Source organism: Peromyscus californicus, unplaced genomic scaffold (genome assembly GCF_007827085.1).
Source record: "Peromyscus californicus insignis strain IS unplaced genomic scaffold, ASM782708v3 Scaffold_7__1_contigs__length_154581171, whole genome shotgun sequence".
Taxonomy (NCBI): domain Eukaryota; kingdom Metazoa; phylum Chordata; class Mammalia; order Rodentia; family Cricetidae; genus Peromyscus; species Peromyscus californicus.
This window is the reverse complement of record NW_026294595.1, coordinates 148,148,222-148,165,539: the sequence shown is the minus strand read 5'-3', so window position 1 is coordinate 148,165,539 and position 17,318 is coordinate 148,148,222. Positions and strand designations below refer to the sequence as shown.

Genomic DNA, 17,318 nt, shown 5'->3' with positions numbered 1-17,318 from the left:
CCTAAAAGAAGCCATGAGGGACATCCTAGAAGATTTGCCCTGTTTTTCTACAATGTGCACTGCTTCTTCCCAACCCCTATGAAACCATGACTTCTGAAATCACTTAGCATCACCAATAACGACAGTTCCATTTCCCAGAAAATGGGATGTTACAGTTTTTTTTTTTTAAATGAGGGTCGTTAGGAACCCTTAAGGACAAACCATGATTCTCAGGACATATTTTGTGGTACTCTTTCCTGCTCACCCTAACTCTAAACAGATTCCAGTCCTGTGTTCTTCCACATGGGTCCAGGAGATGACGGTACCTTGAGGGCATTGTCTGTTGCCAGCTGCCATTTGAAAGAGCTGTTGTGCAGTAATCGTTTCGGAAAGCAAATCTTGTGAGCTAGAATTCTAGATGGTTCCCAAATCTGTAGCACCAGCTTCTCATCTGCATCCAATAAAGGTGGGTAGCAGAGCCAACTTCAGTGCGGCTGCTCTTCCACTTAATTTCCCAAAGAATAGAAAATTATTCTAAGAGAATTTCCAGTCATAAACTCCAGATAATTTAATTAGATGAACTGAATGGATCTGCAAGCTATTTTTAAGTTTATTTCCAAATTTTCATGACTACTGTAGTCTTGTATTTCCCTCCCATTTTGACAATATAGCCTAACTCGGACATTCTGTGGGCTAAACATATTTCTAACTTGTATTTTCTTTTTTAGCTTGTCAAAATTCAGTGACATTATTGCATGTTAGTATTGTGTATAAATTTAAGGAAAACATTAGTAATTTACAAAAGCTTTAAATAATTTTTGATCAGTCACACAAGGAAGTCAAATCAACAGCATATTAAAATGCTCTCAAAACAAAATTTTAGTGTCCTATATGTCCAGGGGCCATCTTAACACCATAGGTATGATATCAGGGCCTTGATTTAGCACGTGGCTTAGACTGTCCCCTGGCAATGTGCATGCAGGGCACATGGGAAGCACATTCTATGTCCCCAGCCATCTCCAGCCCCTCCAGGTGAAGTCCAGACTCCACTGCTTACTAGTCTGTGGACACAGGACAGTCAGTTATTAAACGCCCCTGGGCCTTCATTCCCTCATCTGAAAACTGGGGTCATGAGTTAGGGCCTTAACTTACAGGATGAGATGAGTTAGCATTTGTGAAGCCCCTAGAAAAATACCTACTGTGTGAATGTACTGAGTGTCTTCTTTGCTTGTCATATTGCCTCGTTTCATTTTTACTACAAGTTCTTAGGTGGGGCCAGTGTCATGGCTATGTGACTCGAGTACTTAGGAGGGACCTGGCTCAGTTGAATTCTCTGTTGCTGCTGTCTTGGAATTCTTAACTCTGAACAAGGGCTGCCTTCTCCATTTCTCTGTAGTCCCTGCATATTCTGTCATCTGTCCACCGAGGTAGTTGGTATTATTGTCTCCTGATACTCTTGTGGCTTTGGAGAAGTAACACCTTCAGAGCTTTCACCTGTAAACTACGGAGTCATTACTGGGAGAATGAAGTGAGATCATGTGTACACAGTGGCAGCATGCACACACTTGCAGAATTGGTCCTGTTACATCAGCCGCTGCTGAGCCTTATAAACTAAGCAACGCTTACATCCTTCTGGAAGTGTGCAGACTTGCAGACAGTTGAAGCTTCTGCCCTTAGAGATGCACTGAGACCATAAAGGTTACCTCTGACAAAATGAAGGTAGAGCTCGAGGAGGCCAGAGCACAGCCTACTGTAAAAGAAGCCTCACTGCAGTCAATCTTGCACTCAGGGAACAAAGAGGAATCCAGATGCACAGCTATGGCCTACACTGTGTGCCTGGGAAGCAGGTTCAGACACAGTGGTATGGGTAAAGAAGCACATTGGAATTGAGGAGAGCAAGGCACGGGACATACACCAACTCAAGATTTGTTTACAATAAACTTTACTAGTTTCATAGGTACATTAACAGGGCAAGTTCCCCATACCACGAAGCAAAAGAAAGTACAAGGAAAAAAATGCCATGTAATTCCTTTACAACCTCTTGAGTTTCGACTGCTATTTTTGTTGCTAGTGAGATACTTCACAGCTATATTAGCTATGTTACAGGAAGTCAATTTTTTTTCAAGGTTTTTTGAGACAGGGTTTCTCTGTGTAGCTCTGGCTGTCCTAGAACTCACTCTGTAGACCAGGATGGCCTTGAACTCAGAGATCCCCCTGCCTTTGCCTCCTGAGTGCTGGGATTAAAGGCGTGCACAACCACCACCCAGCAGAAGTAGGTATTTTTATAGACGTTCATATGCAACAGTTTTTCTAATAAAATTTTAAAATTAAATAAATTATTTTATAATCGCTCTAGAGTAAGAATCTGTCTTTACAGAAGATCAAACAGTCTAAAGGGCATTATGGAGTTTGCTTTGACAAACATATTAACATACAATTACTTTTACTGTTGCAGAATTAAGAACAGGGACTCCTTCACCCAGTGTTTGCGGTTCAAACAAGCTGATGGAAAGCTCTGGGAAGTACACACCGCCCGACTCTGACCTTATATCCATCCTCCAAACCTCAGCTTGTTGGGTAGGTACACTCTGGAAAGATAGTCTGATGACAGGAAGGTCAAGGCTTGGATCTCTGCCTTCATCTTAGAGTCCGCCATCATTTCCATCTGCAGGAAGGTTACCAACATCTGTCAGGAACCACAGGCTAGGCAGTCTTCAGGCCTGCTAGAGCATCTAGAGTGGCTACTGGTCAAGACTGTAAGGTCAGGCCTCACTATTAGAGTGTTTTTGTTTTGGGGCTTTCTTTCTTTCTTTTTTATCCCATAAGCTGTGCGGCCATCACTGATAAAGTGACATAACCGTGGAGGAAAGGCAGATGTCTTCCCCCTGCTGACCTCCTCTATTGGCACTGTCTGTGATGCAATTTCAACAGACTGTTATTGACAAACTACACTGGCAGCATCAGTTTTTGGTTACATAGACTTTCAGGAAATAAGTCAGACTCAGAAGGACAAAGTGCATGCTTTCTTCCATGGACAGAATCTAGATTTAAATGTGCACAGGTAGGACATGAATGAAGGAGAGGGACTGTGTAGGGGTGGGGGGGAGACCAAGAACAGGCAATGGAGGAGGAAGAGACAAAATGCTGCATGTCTTCTCTTACATGTGGACTCTGGGTAAACATGGAGGGATGTGTGAAAACAGAAGGAAGACCATGTTGGGTTTGGAATGGGATCTGCAGCAGGGATGACCTGTGGGGGTGGGGGGAAATATGAACAAAGTACCATGATATATATGCATGAAATGCCATAATAGAACCCATTATGTTGTACACTAACTGAAAACATTAATTAAAAATCAGTAACAGTGATAAAAATTAAACATGTTCAAGGATGTGCTGAAAGTATTGTGTGAGCAGCTACCACTACAATGAGAAGAAAGAAAACACATAGATTTGCGTTTTATAAAAACACACCATCTACCTCTTTTCTCCAGAAGGGCTGGTAGGTAATATAAGGCCTCCTCAGGATACTGTCCAGTTTCACCTGGTCATGCTTTGTCAGTGGAATCAAACTATCCTTAGGTATATTTAACCTGGAAAAAAATTGATTGGAGTGATCAGTAAAAACAGAATGTTCCTGTATTTATGCCTGTACTTACGTTGTTATGTCAACAAACTAAGAAAAACAAGTGAGAAAATCAGTCCCGTGCTCTTCCCCAACCCCAGCATCTGGGGCTCTGTGATATAGGCCAGGGAGTTTTCTAAGTTCAAAGTAGAAGTTCATGTTGTCATAGAAACAGGTTCTGTCCTTCCTCCCCCTCCTCACCTTTGTGAGATGACAACAGATGACAGAAACTGGCTGCTAACAAAGCACTGGTGTCAGGTACACTGAGCAGAGCTAGTATGGACAAGCCACAGCTTTCTGCCCCTGCAGCTGTGAGCCCCAGCAGCCGTGGCCAGTGGCTGACACTGAGAAATCAGGATGCGGGTGCCTACTAAGCGCTTGACTCTTTGCACTGAGGATGCAGATCTATTGCTTTATTATTTGACATGCACACTTATCTAGTTTGAAGTCTGAAAACGGTAGAGAGATCTGGGTTTAGGTATAGTCTGCTCTTGAAGTCACAAGTCCAAGGTGTCCAGGTAAACTCTAATTTCCTCAGCTGTCCTCAGTATCACCATAATTGTGGGCATCTGCAGTGGCAGTTCCTGGCTGGCCAAGTGAAGGGAGTCTAGTGCTGCTGATTGCAGCCTCATTCCTTTGACCCTGTATCTGTCTGTCTGTCTCTTCTCTGTCTGTCTGAGGACACCAGAGGGGTTTATGAGCACAGCTGGAGTTCCACCGGGACCTCTGCCTTAAAAGCCTTCAGGGTCCTTGTCCCACATCTGTGTTTGTGCAAAGGGGTCACTCGAAGGGATTGTGGCCATGACAAATAACTGCATTGGTATAAACTCTGCTTCCTTCTATGGAAGCATTCAAAACTCCAGGGGTAGGTTTCCTTCCTGCTCAGTCCATAGCTTCATGGTCCCCACATTTGGAAAATAAGCATCTACATCCAAGACAGCCCACTGCCTCAGGAAATCCTGCACACACACTCAAGTTCCTCACAGGAAAAGGAGAATAGCAAGAGGGTATTTGAGGGGATGGAAGTGCTGTGGGATGTCTTTCTGTACGCTGTGAATATGTGTTGCTCTGATTGGTTGATAAATAAAGCTGCATTGGCCTATGGCAGGGTAGGATGGAGCCAGGCGGGAAAATTCAAGAGAGATAGTGGGAAGAGAAAGGAGAGTGAAGCAGATGCTGCAGCCGCCGCCAGAAGAAGCAAGATGTAAAGTCCGATAAGCCACAAGCCACGTGGCGAGGTATACATTTATAGAAATGGGTTAGTTTAAGATGTAAGAGCTAGCTAGCAAGAAGCTTGCCATGGCCATAGTTTGAAAAGAATATAAGCCTCTGTATGTTTATTTGGGTCTGAGTGGCTGCATGACCAGGCAGGACACAGAAAAACTTCCAACTACACTGGAGGGATGGGTCCGTGGTTAAGAGTGTATACTGCTCTTGCAGAGGACCCAAGTTTGATTACAGCATCCTCGCTAAATAGCTCACAACTGCCTGTAACTCCAGCTCAGGGGTTCCAAGGTTTTGGTCATCTGTGAGTACCTGTGCTCACATGTTCATACCCTCCAGTATTCATATAATTAGATATTTTTACAAGTATTTGAAAATCAGTAGTCCCCCATGCTGAGGGCCAGGTGAATCACTCTCCACAGAGAACACATCAAGAACCTTACTGAAGGCAGGGAAAGCCTCAAACACACACACATGCTTTGACCCACCAAGTCTCTGGGAATCCTCAGAGACTATGTAAGATTCAGGGAAAGGTTTAACTATCAGAGGACCCTTTGATCTGCTTGTCACCAACAATCTCGGCAGAACAGCTGTGAGGGATTGCCTGAAATTGAAATTCAGGAGAAGGAACTATTACCATGAGGTCACAGGAGAGAAATGTATTTATTAGTAACAACAACAAAAAAGTGATCACTTTGTGTTGTATGCAAAAACCAGATGACAAAGGAACAGTTGAGGACCTTGAGGTTTCTCGGGAAAGGTCATAGCTGTGGGCAGAAAATCACCAGCCACCTAGGACCGCCCTGCCTCAAATGACCCTTAACTTCAAGTGCTAGCAGTTCCCAAACTCTGATATTAAGATGTGATCACTCTATGGAGTTAGAATGATCAAGATCAGGATTGACATTTAATTCCATCCCAGGCCTCACACTTATTATCTGTGTCTGTGAGGCAGAGCCTCACCCTGGAGCTCAGGCTGGCCTCTGGCTCAGTCCCCTGAGCACAGGATTACAAATATGTTGCCATGTCTCTCCATGCATTAGTCTTTTAAATACAAAAAACTTGCACAAGGGTTTAATCATAATTGTAAAAATATTTGTGGCTAGCTGAAGGTGAAATTAACTAAGTTCATTGGGTTTTGTTTTGTGTTTTGAGACAGGGCCTCTTTATGTAGTGGTGCTGACTGTCCTGGAACTCACTATCTAGACAAGGCTGATCTTGAACCCACAGAGTCCTGCCTGCCTCTGTCTCCCAAGTGCTGATATTAAAGGTGTGTACCATCATGCTTGGCCTTCATTAACTATATAAATAACAGAGACCCCAAGAAATTTACTGTATAACTACAGACAGCAAGTGCTTTTCTAGTGACGTCAGGCATGTCATACACACTGCAGTAAGACGTCTTACCTTTTAATATCAGAAGGGAGGAGACCAAGCCATCTGATAGTTGGGACGGTGAGACTGTGGGCTTCGAAAGACATGGACTGAGATAAAGTGCAGAGCTGTGTCAGAGGAGCTGGACAAGGTCCTGGCTTTCTATTCTGGCAGCAGGGTGAGGTGCTCTGGACCATTGCTTTGTTAATCTCTGGCTTGAACTCACTACCTCCCTCCCTGCTCTGCCACCCCTCTGCTATGAACTTGGCTGGGCTTCCGGCTCATTTGGAGATGCAGGCTCAGCAGGTTTGGGGGGGAACCAGGACTTGTGGCTCTCCACGTTTTCAAGAGTGGAATTTGGGTACCATAGGCTCCAACATGGACTTGATGTTTTCCCTTCTCTCATTGTGGGAGTCACAGTGGCAAAGTCAAAACTGGAAGCTGCATGTGACACTTAGGGTCTCGCTGATGCTCTTTAGGAGCAGATTAGACAGAATGGCTGTGCCACTTGCACATAGCTGGACCCTCCCTTACCCATGCCAGGGGCTGGGCTCACAACACTGAAGCACAGACCGGTTCTCAAGAGGTCACCATTGCCCCTGGGACATTCTGGAGAGCCTTGCCTTACGAGGGTATAAGTAGACCCCGGTGAATGGAACACAGGTGTGGTGGAGAAGGGCAGTTGCACTTTTCTGTACTCACCATGGAACCGTACTTATAGATGCACATTATCTCGATGCCTGTTGAGAGTGAGCTTTAAGATTAGACTCAGGTCACAGCTAGGGAATCTGCACTCTCAAATTCCACCTAACATCTAAAATCTTTAATTCTGTGGACATTACCAAGAAAAAATTACATTCTCAGTTTCATATGTTAAACATTGTCTTAAATGATTACAGTCTTTAACTTGACTATATTAATAGTACCTTTGATTTATTTCTTTACTGATTACCATGCTGGAGATTGAACCTAGGACATTATGCATGCTAGGCAAGTACTATACCACTAAGCTATCCCCTGGCCCATACAATACGCTGTACAAATGTTCTAAGAGCAGAAAAACATAATCACAAATATGACTTAGTCACGACTGTTGTCCAAAATAGTCCAGGAGAGATTACCATGGGGATCAGCATCTACCAAAGTGAAAACAGGAATGTGAAATGTGTCCCACAGCTTCTTCACCAGGAGCCTTGTGTTCAGATCGGGAACACCCTTTCCCTGAAAGCAGACAGAGTCAGGCATTGAGGCTGTAGAGGATCTGGCCACATTCTGCCTGTATTTCATCAACACTGACAAGTGAGACCCCACCCTGACTTCCAGGTTGGGGAGCCTAGTGCTGACAGTAAGGAAAATGGACAATGTTCAACAAGAAGAGCCACATCTGTTCACACCTCTGCTTCCAGGACGCCTGTTTGGAGACCCCACCCCCAGACAACATTTCATCAGGAACAGAACTAATAAAGGTGCTCAGGGCAGTGTTATTTCAAAGGGCATAGGGATGCCCACATAGGCACAGTAGATGACTCCACATATAAAGCCTGATGACCTGAGCCCAGTCACTGGGACCCAGACAATGCAAGGAAAGATCAACTGGACACCTACAAATTGTCCTTCATCTTCTATATCACCTCTCAGCTCTTTCACCCAAGCAGATGCCACCAGAATTTCCTACCATCACCCCAAGAGTCCATGCCAAAATCACACTTGGAACTTCTCTCATAAAGAGCTGAGTGCTTGTGTCTGTCTTGTGGCTCTTAGTAGTGATGTTGAACTAAGGTGCCACAGGTCAGAGCCACAATCAGGAGTCACCTAGTCCTTCTGAAGTGTCCTTCGTTCAGTCCCTGCCCCCCCCCCCCATCCTCACACTGAGATAAGCCCAAACCTCCCAAGAAGCCATCTGACCCGCAGGCCGCCACATAAACCCTAATGTGCAAAGCCTCCTGTGGGCCTACCTTTTTGCTCCAAGTCAGGATGCTATAGACTGACCAGGCCTGTAAGGCTCCCCCATCTGCCTGACACCCCCTCATCAGACTCTCTTCTGGCTATGCTAAGGCTTCATTTCCGGTCACACTAACAAACCACTGTAAACCGCCTTCTCCTCCAAGGAGTGGATTTTCTACAGCTATGTAAAGGCAGGCTGTGGAGAGATCCCAGAAGAGGGGCTCCTGATCCATCCTCTTACTCTGCAGCCCCCATCTGTGTGCACCCCAAGCTTTCTTCCCTCCTGCAGCCAGTCTTACGATTTCTCAAAACATGACCATACCACAGGACGCTAACTGCCCACAATGGACCAATACTTCTGTCCCTCATAAATTCATGTGAAGGCTCAGGAGGTAAGGCTTTGGGATCAAGAACAGAAGGACAGACTCCCCTGAATGGAATGAGTATGTAAGGGACTCCAGAAAGGCTTTCTCCTGTCTCTGTCTTGCTCTTGTCTTCCATGTGAACACTCAATGAGAAGACAGCTTCTTAGCAATCAAGCAATGGTCTGCTCTAGCAGACAGAGAATCAGCTAACACACTAACTAGTCTTGGCCCCAGGCTGCAGAACTTGGAGAAGGACACATGTTGCCTCAGTCACCCTGCCTGTTGCGTCTCTGGGCTAGCTGTTGCTGGCTGAACGAGCCATCCTTTTGCCAAGCCATCCTGTAGTTCCACTGCTGTCACAACACGGCCTGTGTTCCTCACTGTTCCTGCACATGTGTTTGAAAAGGGCAAGCGCCGTTAGCCTGAACCAGTGAATCACCCGGATACAAACTCTTGTGAAGAACAGCAAGCGCCAGCAGCTGCCCACAGCCCTGGAGAAACTCTGCGGTCAGAAAGTGTGAGGGAGACACAGAGCAGCAAGAAAACAAAGCCTGTTGGGGGCAATTGCTCTGTTTAAGAATAGAGACCCTCATCTGAACCTGGGTTGGGTTTAAGAATGTTGAAACAAACACCGTGGACACTTCTGCTCTGGGATACTAGATGATGCATTATATTGGACAGGGACATGGTGCACAGATGTTGCTGGAGCTCTATTTCCGGGCACCACAGTGGTGAAGTGAGGCAGATATCCTACCGTGACCATGATGCATGGGGACATTCTGCTGCAGAAGTTGTCATCCAGGAGCCGTTGAAATGTTGCATCCTTCTCTACTATTAACAGAAACTTTGCATCTGTGATCAGATCTGTGGCGCTAAGGCTGAGAAACTAGTCACAGCATCCAAGCTTAGTCACCCACTGCATTGCAGCACATATACCGTGACTCAAAGGCAGCTACAGGGAAAACTTTTTCATTTTACCTCCCAATACCTATATTCACCCAGGTACACGGGTGCCAGTCTCTACTTCACAGGGAGAGCCCTAGCAAGGGGACTGTGGCTACTTGTCTCTATGGCCTCTATGTTTGTTACACAACAGGAAGACAAAGCTCTTTGAAGGAGCATTCCAGTTTAAACAGTTTTACCACTGAAGGATACTCCGGATCCCTTGGATATTAGATGGCACAGCAGTAGCCTAAGTTAGAAAGAAAAAACAAACCAAGCAGTTTGTAAGTTAACTAAAAAGTAAGTGTAACTGCACTTTATGATTCACAATGGTAAGCTTTCATCTTTCTTTGATGGGTAGTCTAGAGACTGCCACTCAGTGAGGAAAGCAGACACAGGACCCACTTGGCTTCCCCAGCAGGGAAGGTTGTGGAAGCTTTTCACAGCTATGGCTTAAGCAGACACGAGGAAGGCAAGGGTCCTGATGCAGGGCCTCAGCAGCATTACTGTGCCCTGTCCTGATGGGAGCATCAGACCACCCACCCCGCTGCCCTAGTGCAGCATCAGCAAGGGGTTTGGGATGAAATGTGTTCATTTCAGAGCCACACAGATTATGTAAAAGAGAATGTGTGTCTGTTTACTTCAATATGACAATTAGCATATTTGAAAACTGTGTGCTAAAGCACACAACTGTTTACTCATCAGTTTTATTTTAAAATCCCTGGGGCCAGCAAGATGGATCAGTGGGTAAGAGTACTTGCCACACAGGACTGATGACTTGTTTGATCCCATGAACCTATAGCGGAAGGAGGGAGCAATTTTTAACAGTGGTCATCTGACCTCCATACTTGTGCTGTGGCACACATGCACCTGTTAGCACACATACACCCCATACTCACATTCACACAATTATAAATAACTTTTTACCTTGTCTCTGAATTACACAATAAAGCAAGGAATGAAATCCAGTTCCAAATGGGAAGGGTTGTGTGGCACTGAGCAGGTGAGATGGAAGGATGCTCACCGTGGCATTGCAGGTGCACTGCACTCGGGTACCATCCTCCTCCACGTATCTCAGGTTGCCAGCAATCAATCCCTTGGAGGTAGATAACTGGAAAAAATAAGTATTTGAAACCGTCCCCATTAATATACTTGTTGCTGCAAGCCTCTCCTCATGCTCACCTCTTAAGACATTTGTGTTTTATCTTAGATCAGGATCTAGGCAGAGATGGAGAAAAAGCATGTAAGGGTAATTAGGAAATAAAAATATCTGAAAAGGTTCCTGTTTTGGTCCATTTGACCAAAGGAACACATTGGAAACAGATTAAGGTTATGTTGAGAAAATATCCTATCAAATGACATGAAAAGGGGGCAGAGTACACTTTCCCCCAGACAAGATCTCGCTGTGAGGCTCTAGCTAACCTGCCTGCCTCTGCCTCTGCTCTGGGACTAAGGGCAGCTACCATTTTGTTTTGTGGCAGTGTTTTGTTCTTAGAGTGGCTCACCACATGCAGGCTCCTCCTGGGCACTTTCAGCATACAGGAAATGTCATCTATAATGTTGTCCACTGCAGCTTGGTTCCCAAAAAGCTGGCTGTCAGTGTAGTAGATGTCTCTGTGAAAACGTCAGGTCAACATTTGAATGAGCTACATGTTCTGGGACTGTGACAAGCATAGAGTACTATGTGGGGGACATTTACTGCAAGAAACACAGCACACAAGGAGAGCTGCTTATTACCATAAAGCATATTTTAAAAGTTAAGGGGGGCTGGAGAGATGGCTGCTCTTCCAGAGGACAAATATCTGTAACTCCAGCTCCAGGGGAACTGACACTATTTTCTGGCTTCTTCAGACACCAGGTATGTGGTGCATAGACACACATGCAGGCAAAACACCCATACACATTAAATTTAAAATTAAAACAGTTAATTTAACTCAGTCTCACACAGCATTTTTTGAAGATGAATTTGCCATAACAATATATTTACCTCTTGGTTGCGTAAGTGTTGCTCTGTACTAATTTATAAATCATGGACAATATTTTCAGAATTAGAGCTGGAAAATAAGACAAACAATTTACTTCTCTCTCTCTCTCACTAATTTGAAAGATACTGTTATAAATTTTAATTGTACCCATTGTTTGTCTATAATGCTTTAAACTTTATCTTCCCAAAAGAGGAGGGTTAGGTAAAGAATAATTGTAAAATCATGTGCTTTCTGGGTAGCAAATCAGAGTAATTTCCTCTGAACATGAACCTAGAACATGCTGACTTTGACTGTGTGCTTCCAATGTTACTGACCATGAAAAGTCTAAAAATGTATTTTAGGGACAAGTTAAAGAACATGTGAAGACACCCAACTAGGAACAGCTAAGCTCTAGAAATAACTAACTCATTTGCTATTGACTACTCAATGCCACGGAAGAGTAACTTACCAAATTTTTTAACTGATTTTGGTGAATCGCTTTTGATTTTTCTTGTGGTACACTGAGGCATCATCTGAAGGCCGACAGAGTCTTCAAACCTGTTGTTCAAAACAGGAACAAAATGAGAAACTTAATTTCTGAACACACACTTGCTGTGACCTGCTTATCATGTGCACATGTACAGAGGCCAGAGGTCGACCTTGAGAAGTGTTCTGCAGGGACCACCCATCTGGTTTTGTGAGACAATCTCTGTCTCATCGTCCTGGAGCTCACCAGTCACCAAAGATGGTCTGTGAGCCCCAGGGATCCACCTGTCTCCACCTCCCAGCCCTGGGATTACAGGCATATGCCAGAGTTTGCTTTTATGAGGGTTCCTGCTATACAGCAAGCATTTCAACCACCTCAGCCAGCTCCCACATTTCTTCTCTGTGGGCACTGGAGCTTAGGAATGCCCAAAGGTTCAAATTGCTGCAGGAAGTTAACAGGTGACTAGCTCAGGTTTAAGCTAAACACCTTTTAGTATGGAGTATATGTGTAGTTCTTTTCTGGGAAGACAGTGTATATGGAATACTTACACATATTTTACTATTATGTATTTTACTCATTTTGCCATTACTCATTCTCAGTTAATAATTTGATTCAATTTAATAATAATTTTTGAAATATTTTGTTTCAATTTACCCACAAAGTGAAACTGAACCTCTCAGACTCTCCTAAGGATGGCAGAAGGCACCAGGTGAACCCCCACATGGCAACTGCTTTGAAGCTATGTGAAATCTATCTTTCCAAACACATTGCCCAAGTATACATCTTATGCTAATTTTAATGATTTTAAAATCTCCCCTAGTCCCATTCCTCTGCAACTTTCACAAACTCTGAGAACCATTTGTGGTTTGGTAGAAAAGGCTGTACAGGCAGGCTACAAAGGTTAAACTTTTTCACTAGGCTGGAGAAGACCAAGCAGCAATCGGCAAGGACCGAGCCTTAACCCTGTGCTGTTCCGGATGCTCGCACCATGGTCTGCGTGTCAGCACTGACTGCAGCTGCCTGAGCAATGGCTTGCTTTCGCAGAGTGAAAGACAATCTCACCAGGATGTTTCCCCAGTGCTGAGGAGTGTGGCTCTACACTTGCTGTTTTGAGCAAGGGCAGGCAGACTTTGGACCACCCCCTTCCTCAGTGCAGTTCTGGTTGCTAGTCCTTTCTTGGCCTCATCTTTCACACTGACTTCCAGTTCACACAGCCCTTCTATGGAGCATGGATTTCGTAAACCTGCTAATTTTTATGGGACAGGATAAAAGGAATGACATCTGACTATAACTCTGAAACAAATTGAAATAACAACATAGATATTGCATTTTAAAATAAAACTGCAGGGACCAGGCATGGTGGCACATCTTAATACCAGCGCTAGGGAGGTAGAAGCAGGCAGATCTCTGTGACTTTGACATTAACCTGGTCTACATTGTGAGTTCCAGGCCAGCTGGCCACTATAGTAAGATTCTCTCTCAAACAAACAAACAAACAAATGAATAAATAAATAAATGGACAAATAGATAAATGGATAAATAAATAGATAAATGGATAAATGAAACAATACAACAAAACTTCAGGGCCTGGAGAGAGGGCTGGGCAGTTAAGAGTGCTTCCTGCTCTTATAGAGGACTGGAATTCAGTTCTCAGCACCCACACCAGGTGGCTTACAAATGTCTGTAACTCCAGCTCCAGAGAATCTGACACTCTCTTCTGGCTTCCATGGGCACCCACATGCACATGTACATTCAGGTATATACACACACATACACACATGCACACTCTCACACACATGCAAGCACACACATCTTTTTAAAAAGTAGAAATAGAATTGCAAAATGCCCACATTATGTTTTCCCAGCTTGATCTGTTGTCTATTGTGAAGGCAGGCACTTCATTTCTTGCCAAGCTTTTGATTATGTCTTGAATAATATTTTCTATAGCTGTAAGAACCTCAGAACTGAAACAATAAACACACCATGATTTAATTTTATATAGCATGTAATATTTCCCAGATCAATACAAAGACAACTTTTTCCCCTCCCTCGAGACAAGGTTTCTCTGTGCACCCCTGGCTGTCCTAGAACTCACTCTGTAGACCAGGCTGGCCTCGAACTCACAGAGATCTGCCTGCCTCTGCCACTTGAGTTCAGCTGAGATTAAAGGCTTGTACCACCAAACCGCCGAGCACAACTTCATTAGATTTTTGTTGTTTTGTCTTGCTTTTGGAGGCAAGGTCTCATAAGGTAGCTGAGGCTAGTCTGGAACTCACCATGAAGTCCAGGATGGCCTCAAACCCACAACCCTGCCTTGGTCTCCTGAGTGTTAGGATTACAGGTGTTGGCCACCATACCTCCCTTTTGTTTGTTCTTTTTTTTTTTTTTAAGCCTTGGAAATACATGTCAATAACCATCTCTCTTACTAAATTCTGACTCAGCAGGCATTCAAACAACTGCTCTTGCAGGGGTTACTTACAGAGACATTAGATTTGCCTGTAAATTCATCTCTTAAATAACCCTTTTGCATTAACAATGAGCTCATATAACTTACAAATGCATTTTTATTTGCTCACAATTAACTTACTTCAATGTCACTGAACTTCAATACAGACTTGGCTTGAAACACTATTGCTAAATGTTTTAACTGAGGATGATATGAGACAGGCTTTGACATGCACGCACGCATGCACGCACGCACACACGTACATGAACACAGCTGCTTGTAGCATACTGCCCTAATTGATCTCATGCCTTAAAAATTAACCATTTTTAAATTTTAGTGATTCAAAGGGAAAAAATTTAATCACTACCAGGAAAGGGATAAATTGTGATTCTGTACTAAATGGTTGACTTGGCCACTTAAATCACACCACTTTACAAAATATCAAGACTGAATTCAGTTTTCTGTCAGCTGGCTGTTAATTTCACAAACCATCAGCTTCAAAAAATGTCGCTCTAAATAACATTGGCATATTATCTAGGAAGGGAAGCCAAGTTAAACCTAGGAGATGGGCAAAATGTTGAGTTTTAATGTCCACACCGTCTTCAATGTTTTCACTGAAAAAAAAATCAGAAAATATATTTTAAAACATTTAGTGTGTTCTAATACAGTAAAGACTAATGATTTGTTATTTTTTTCAAAACTTAGAACAGTTTAAGAATAATACTGAAAACAAATTTAAGATATAATGAGACCAACCTTTGTTCTTAACAGGGATTCCCACCATCTCTTTCTCTCTTTTAAATTCTCCCACAAACTAAATTATTTTGCAAAATTTGTTTGCTTGTGAGGTTTTGGGTAGCTGGTTTGGGCTTAAAAATAAAAGGAATGTGTTTAAGATGCAAACTGGTGATAAACAAGAAAAATGAGAAAGGAAATCTGAATCCTATAAATGCATTTTCTGTAGTTGATTTTAAATCACTTAACATAGGTACATGTGTTCCCTAGAGGTCAAGAAAAATGTCTTATTATAAATCACTTATAGCCGGGCGATGGTGTCGCACGCCTTCAATCCAGCACTCGGGAGGCAGAGGCAGGTGGATCTCTGTGAGTTCGAGGCCAGCCTGGTCTACAGAGTGAGTTCCAGGGCAGGCTCCAAAGCTACACAGAGAAACCCTGTCTCGAAAAACCAAGTAAATAGGGGCTGGAGAGATGGCTCAGAGGTTAAGAGCACCGACTGCTCTTCCAGAGGTCCTGAGTTCAATTCCCAGCAACCGCATGGTGGCTCACAGCCATCTGTAATGAGATCTGGCGCCCTCTTCTGTATACATAATAAATAAATAAACATCTTAAAAAAAAAAAAACCAAGTAAATAAATAAATAAATCACTTACAATATTGATAAGCTTGCTCTATCTGAGAAACCCACTAGTTTAGAGCGCAAATGCTTTAAACTTTTCCCTTTCCGTTTCCTATCAACCTCACCAAAACCCCAAAACATAATTTCATACTTTGTTTCGCTTCGTTGTTTCGAGACAGAGATCCCCCTGCCTCTGCCTCCCGAGTGCTGGGATTAAAGGCGTGCGCCACCACGCCCGGCTTTCATGAAAAATTTTTAAAGATAAAACATAAAAGCCAGGTAAAAATCTCAGACTCTCTGACTAGAAGGGATATTGAGAAACTAGGAACTAGGCTAGAGGGATGCTCCGGGAACGTTCTAGCACACAGCTGGGGTGGAAGTGGTCACCAGTGCAAAAACATTCAAACCAGGCGTTACAGGCAGGGGGCGCTACGGGAGGGCCGACCTCGGGGCTCAGGCGCGGGCCTGGCGCTCTCCTCACAGCCTTCAGGCGGCCTTCCACCGCCCTGCCGGCCTTCCTCCACCGCCCTGCCGGCCTTCCTCCACCGCCCTGCCGGCCTTCCTCCACCGCCCTGCGGGCCTTCCTCCACCGCCCTGCCGGCCTTCCTCCACCGCCCTGCGGGCCTTCCTCCACCGCCCTGCCGGCCTTCCTCCACCGCCCTGCCGGCCTTCCTCCACCGCCCTGCCGGCCTTCCTCCACCGCCCTGCCGGCCTTCTTCCACCGCCCTGCCGGCCTTCTTCCACCGCCCTGCCGGCCTTCTTCCACCGCCCTGCGGGCCTTCTTCCACCGCCCTGCCGGCCTTCTTCCACCGCCCTGCCGGCCTTCTTCCACCGCCCTGCCGGCCTTCTTCCACCGCCCTGCCGGCCTTCTTCCACCGCCCTGCCGGCCTTCCTCCACCGCCCTGCGGGCCTTCCTCCACCGCCCTGCCGGCCTTCCTCCACCGCCCTGCCGGCCTTCCTCCACCGCCCTGCCGGCCTTCCTCCACCGCCCTGCCGGCCTTCTTCCACCGCCCTGCCGGCCTTCTTCCACCGCCCTGCCGGCCTTCTTCCACCGCCCTGCGGGCCTTCTTCCACCGCCCTGCGTGCGAGCTGCTGCTGTACCTAGAGGCCGCGCGGGTGGCCCCGGCAGGGCTCTCCCCCGCACCTCTCTTCACCATGGCCAGCAGGGAAGCCCTGTGCCGATCCAGGGCGTCGAAGAACGAGGCCTCGGGCCCCACAGGCGCGAACGCCATGATGGCGGACCTGCGAGCCTTCCCGCGCTCTGGCTGCGCATGCGCGCGGCGCCACGCCCCCCACAGAGCAGCCCGCTAAGCCGAGTGCGCAGGCGCATAGGCCTTTGCGGCGGCTGGGACCCTCCTGCGAGGAATGGAGCTCCAGGGGCAGCTCTAGCTAGCATCAAGGATCAGTGGGGCCGAGGTGTCCTTGTCCTGATAACTTACGGGAAATAACATTTGCGAACCCCTTGAGGGGAGTCATTTGGGGGAAATGGTATTTGCAACTTTTCACTAGGACGGTCGGACCTGGCTGGGGATATGGGTGAGTGGGAGCACTCTTGCCTGCTTTGATGGAAGCCTGCATTCCCGCCTCCGCACCATGTCCACCTGCCTCCACC

At 45.5% G+C, this 17,318-nt stretch overlaps 1 protein-coding gene across 1 annotated transcript; it reads right to left on the bottom strand.

Moving 5' to 3' along the window:
• Positions 1-1,914: 1,914 nt before the first annotated feature.
• On the bottom strand, positions 1,915-16,947 carry Spo11 (SPO11 initiator of meiotic double stranded breaks). Its single transcript, XM_052725850.1, has 13 exons — positions 16,808-16,947; positions 13,755-13,868; positions 11,887-11,975; positions 11,441-11,507; positions 10,959-11,067; positions 10,478-10,564; positions 9,667-9,703; positions 9,266-9,375; positions 7,324-7,423; positions 6,905-6,942; positions 6,236-6,312; positions 3,461-3,572; positions 1,915-2,644 (listed from the first exon to the last, which is right to left on the bottom strand). The coding sequence occupies exons 1-13, from the start codon at positions 16,936-16,938 to the stop codon at positions 2,525-2,527; spliced, it is 1,191 nt and encodes a 396-aa protein (XP_052581810.1). The 5' UTR covers positions 16,939-16,947; the 3' UTR covers positions 1,915-2,524.
• Between the last annotated feature and the right edge of the window lie 371 nt (positions 16,948-17,318).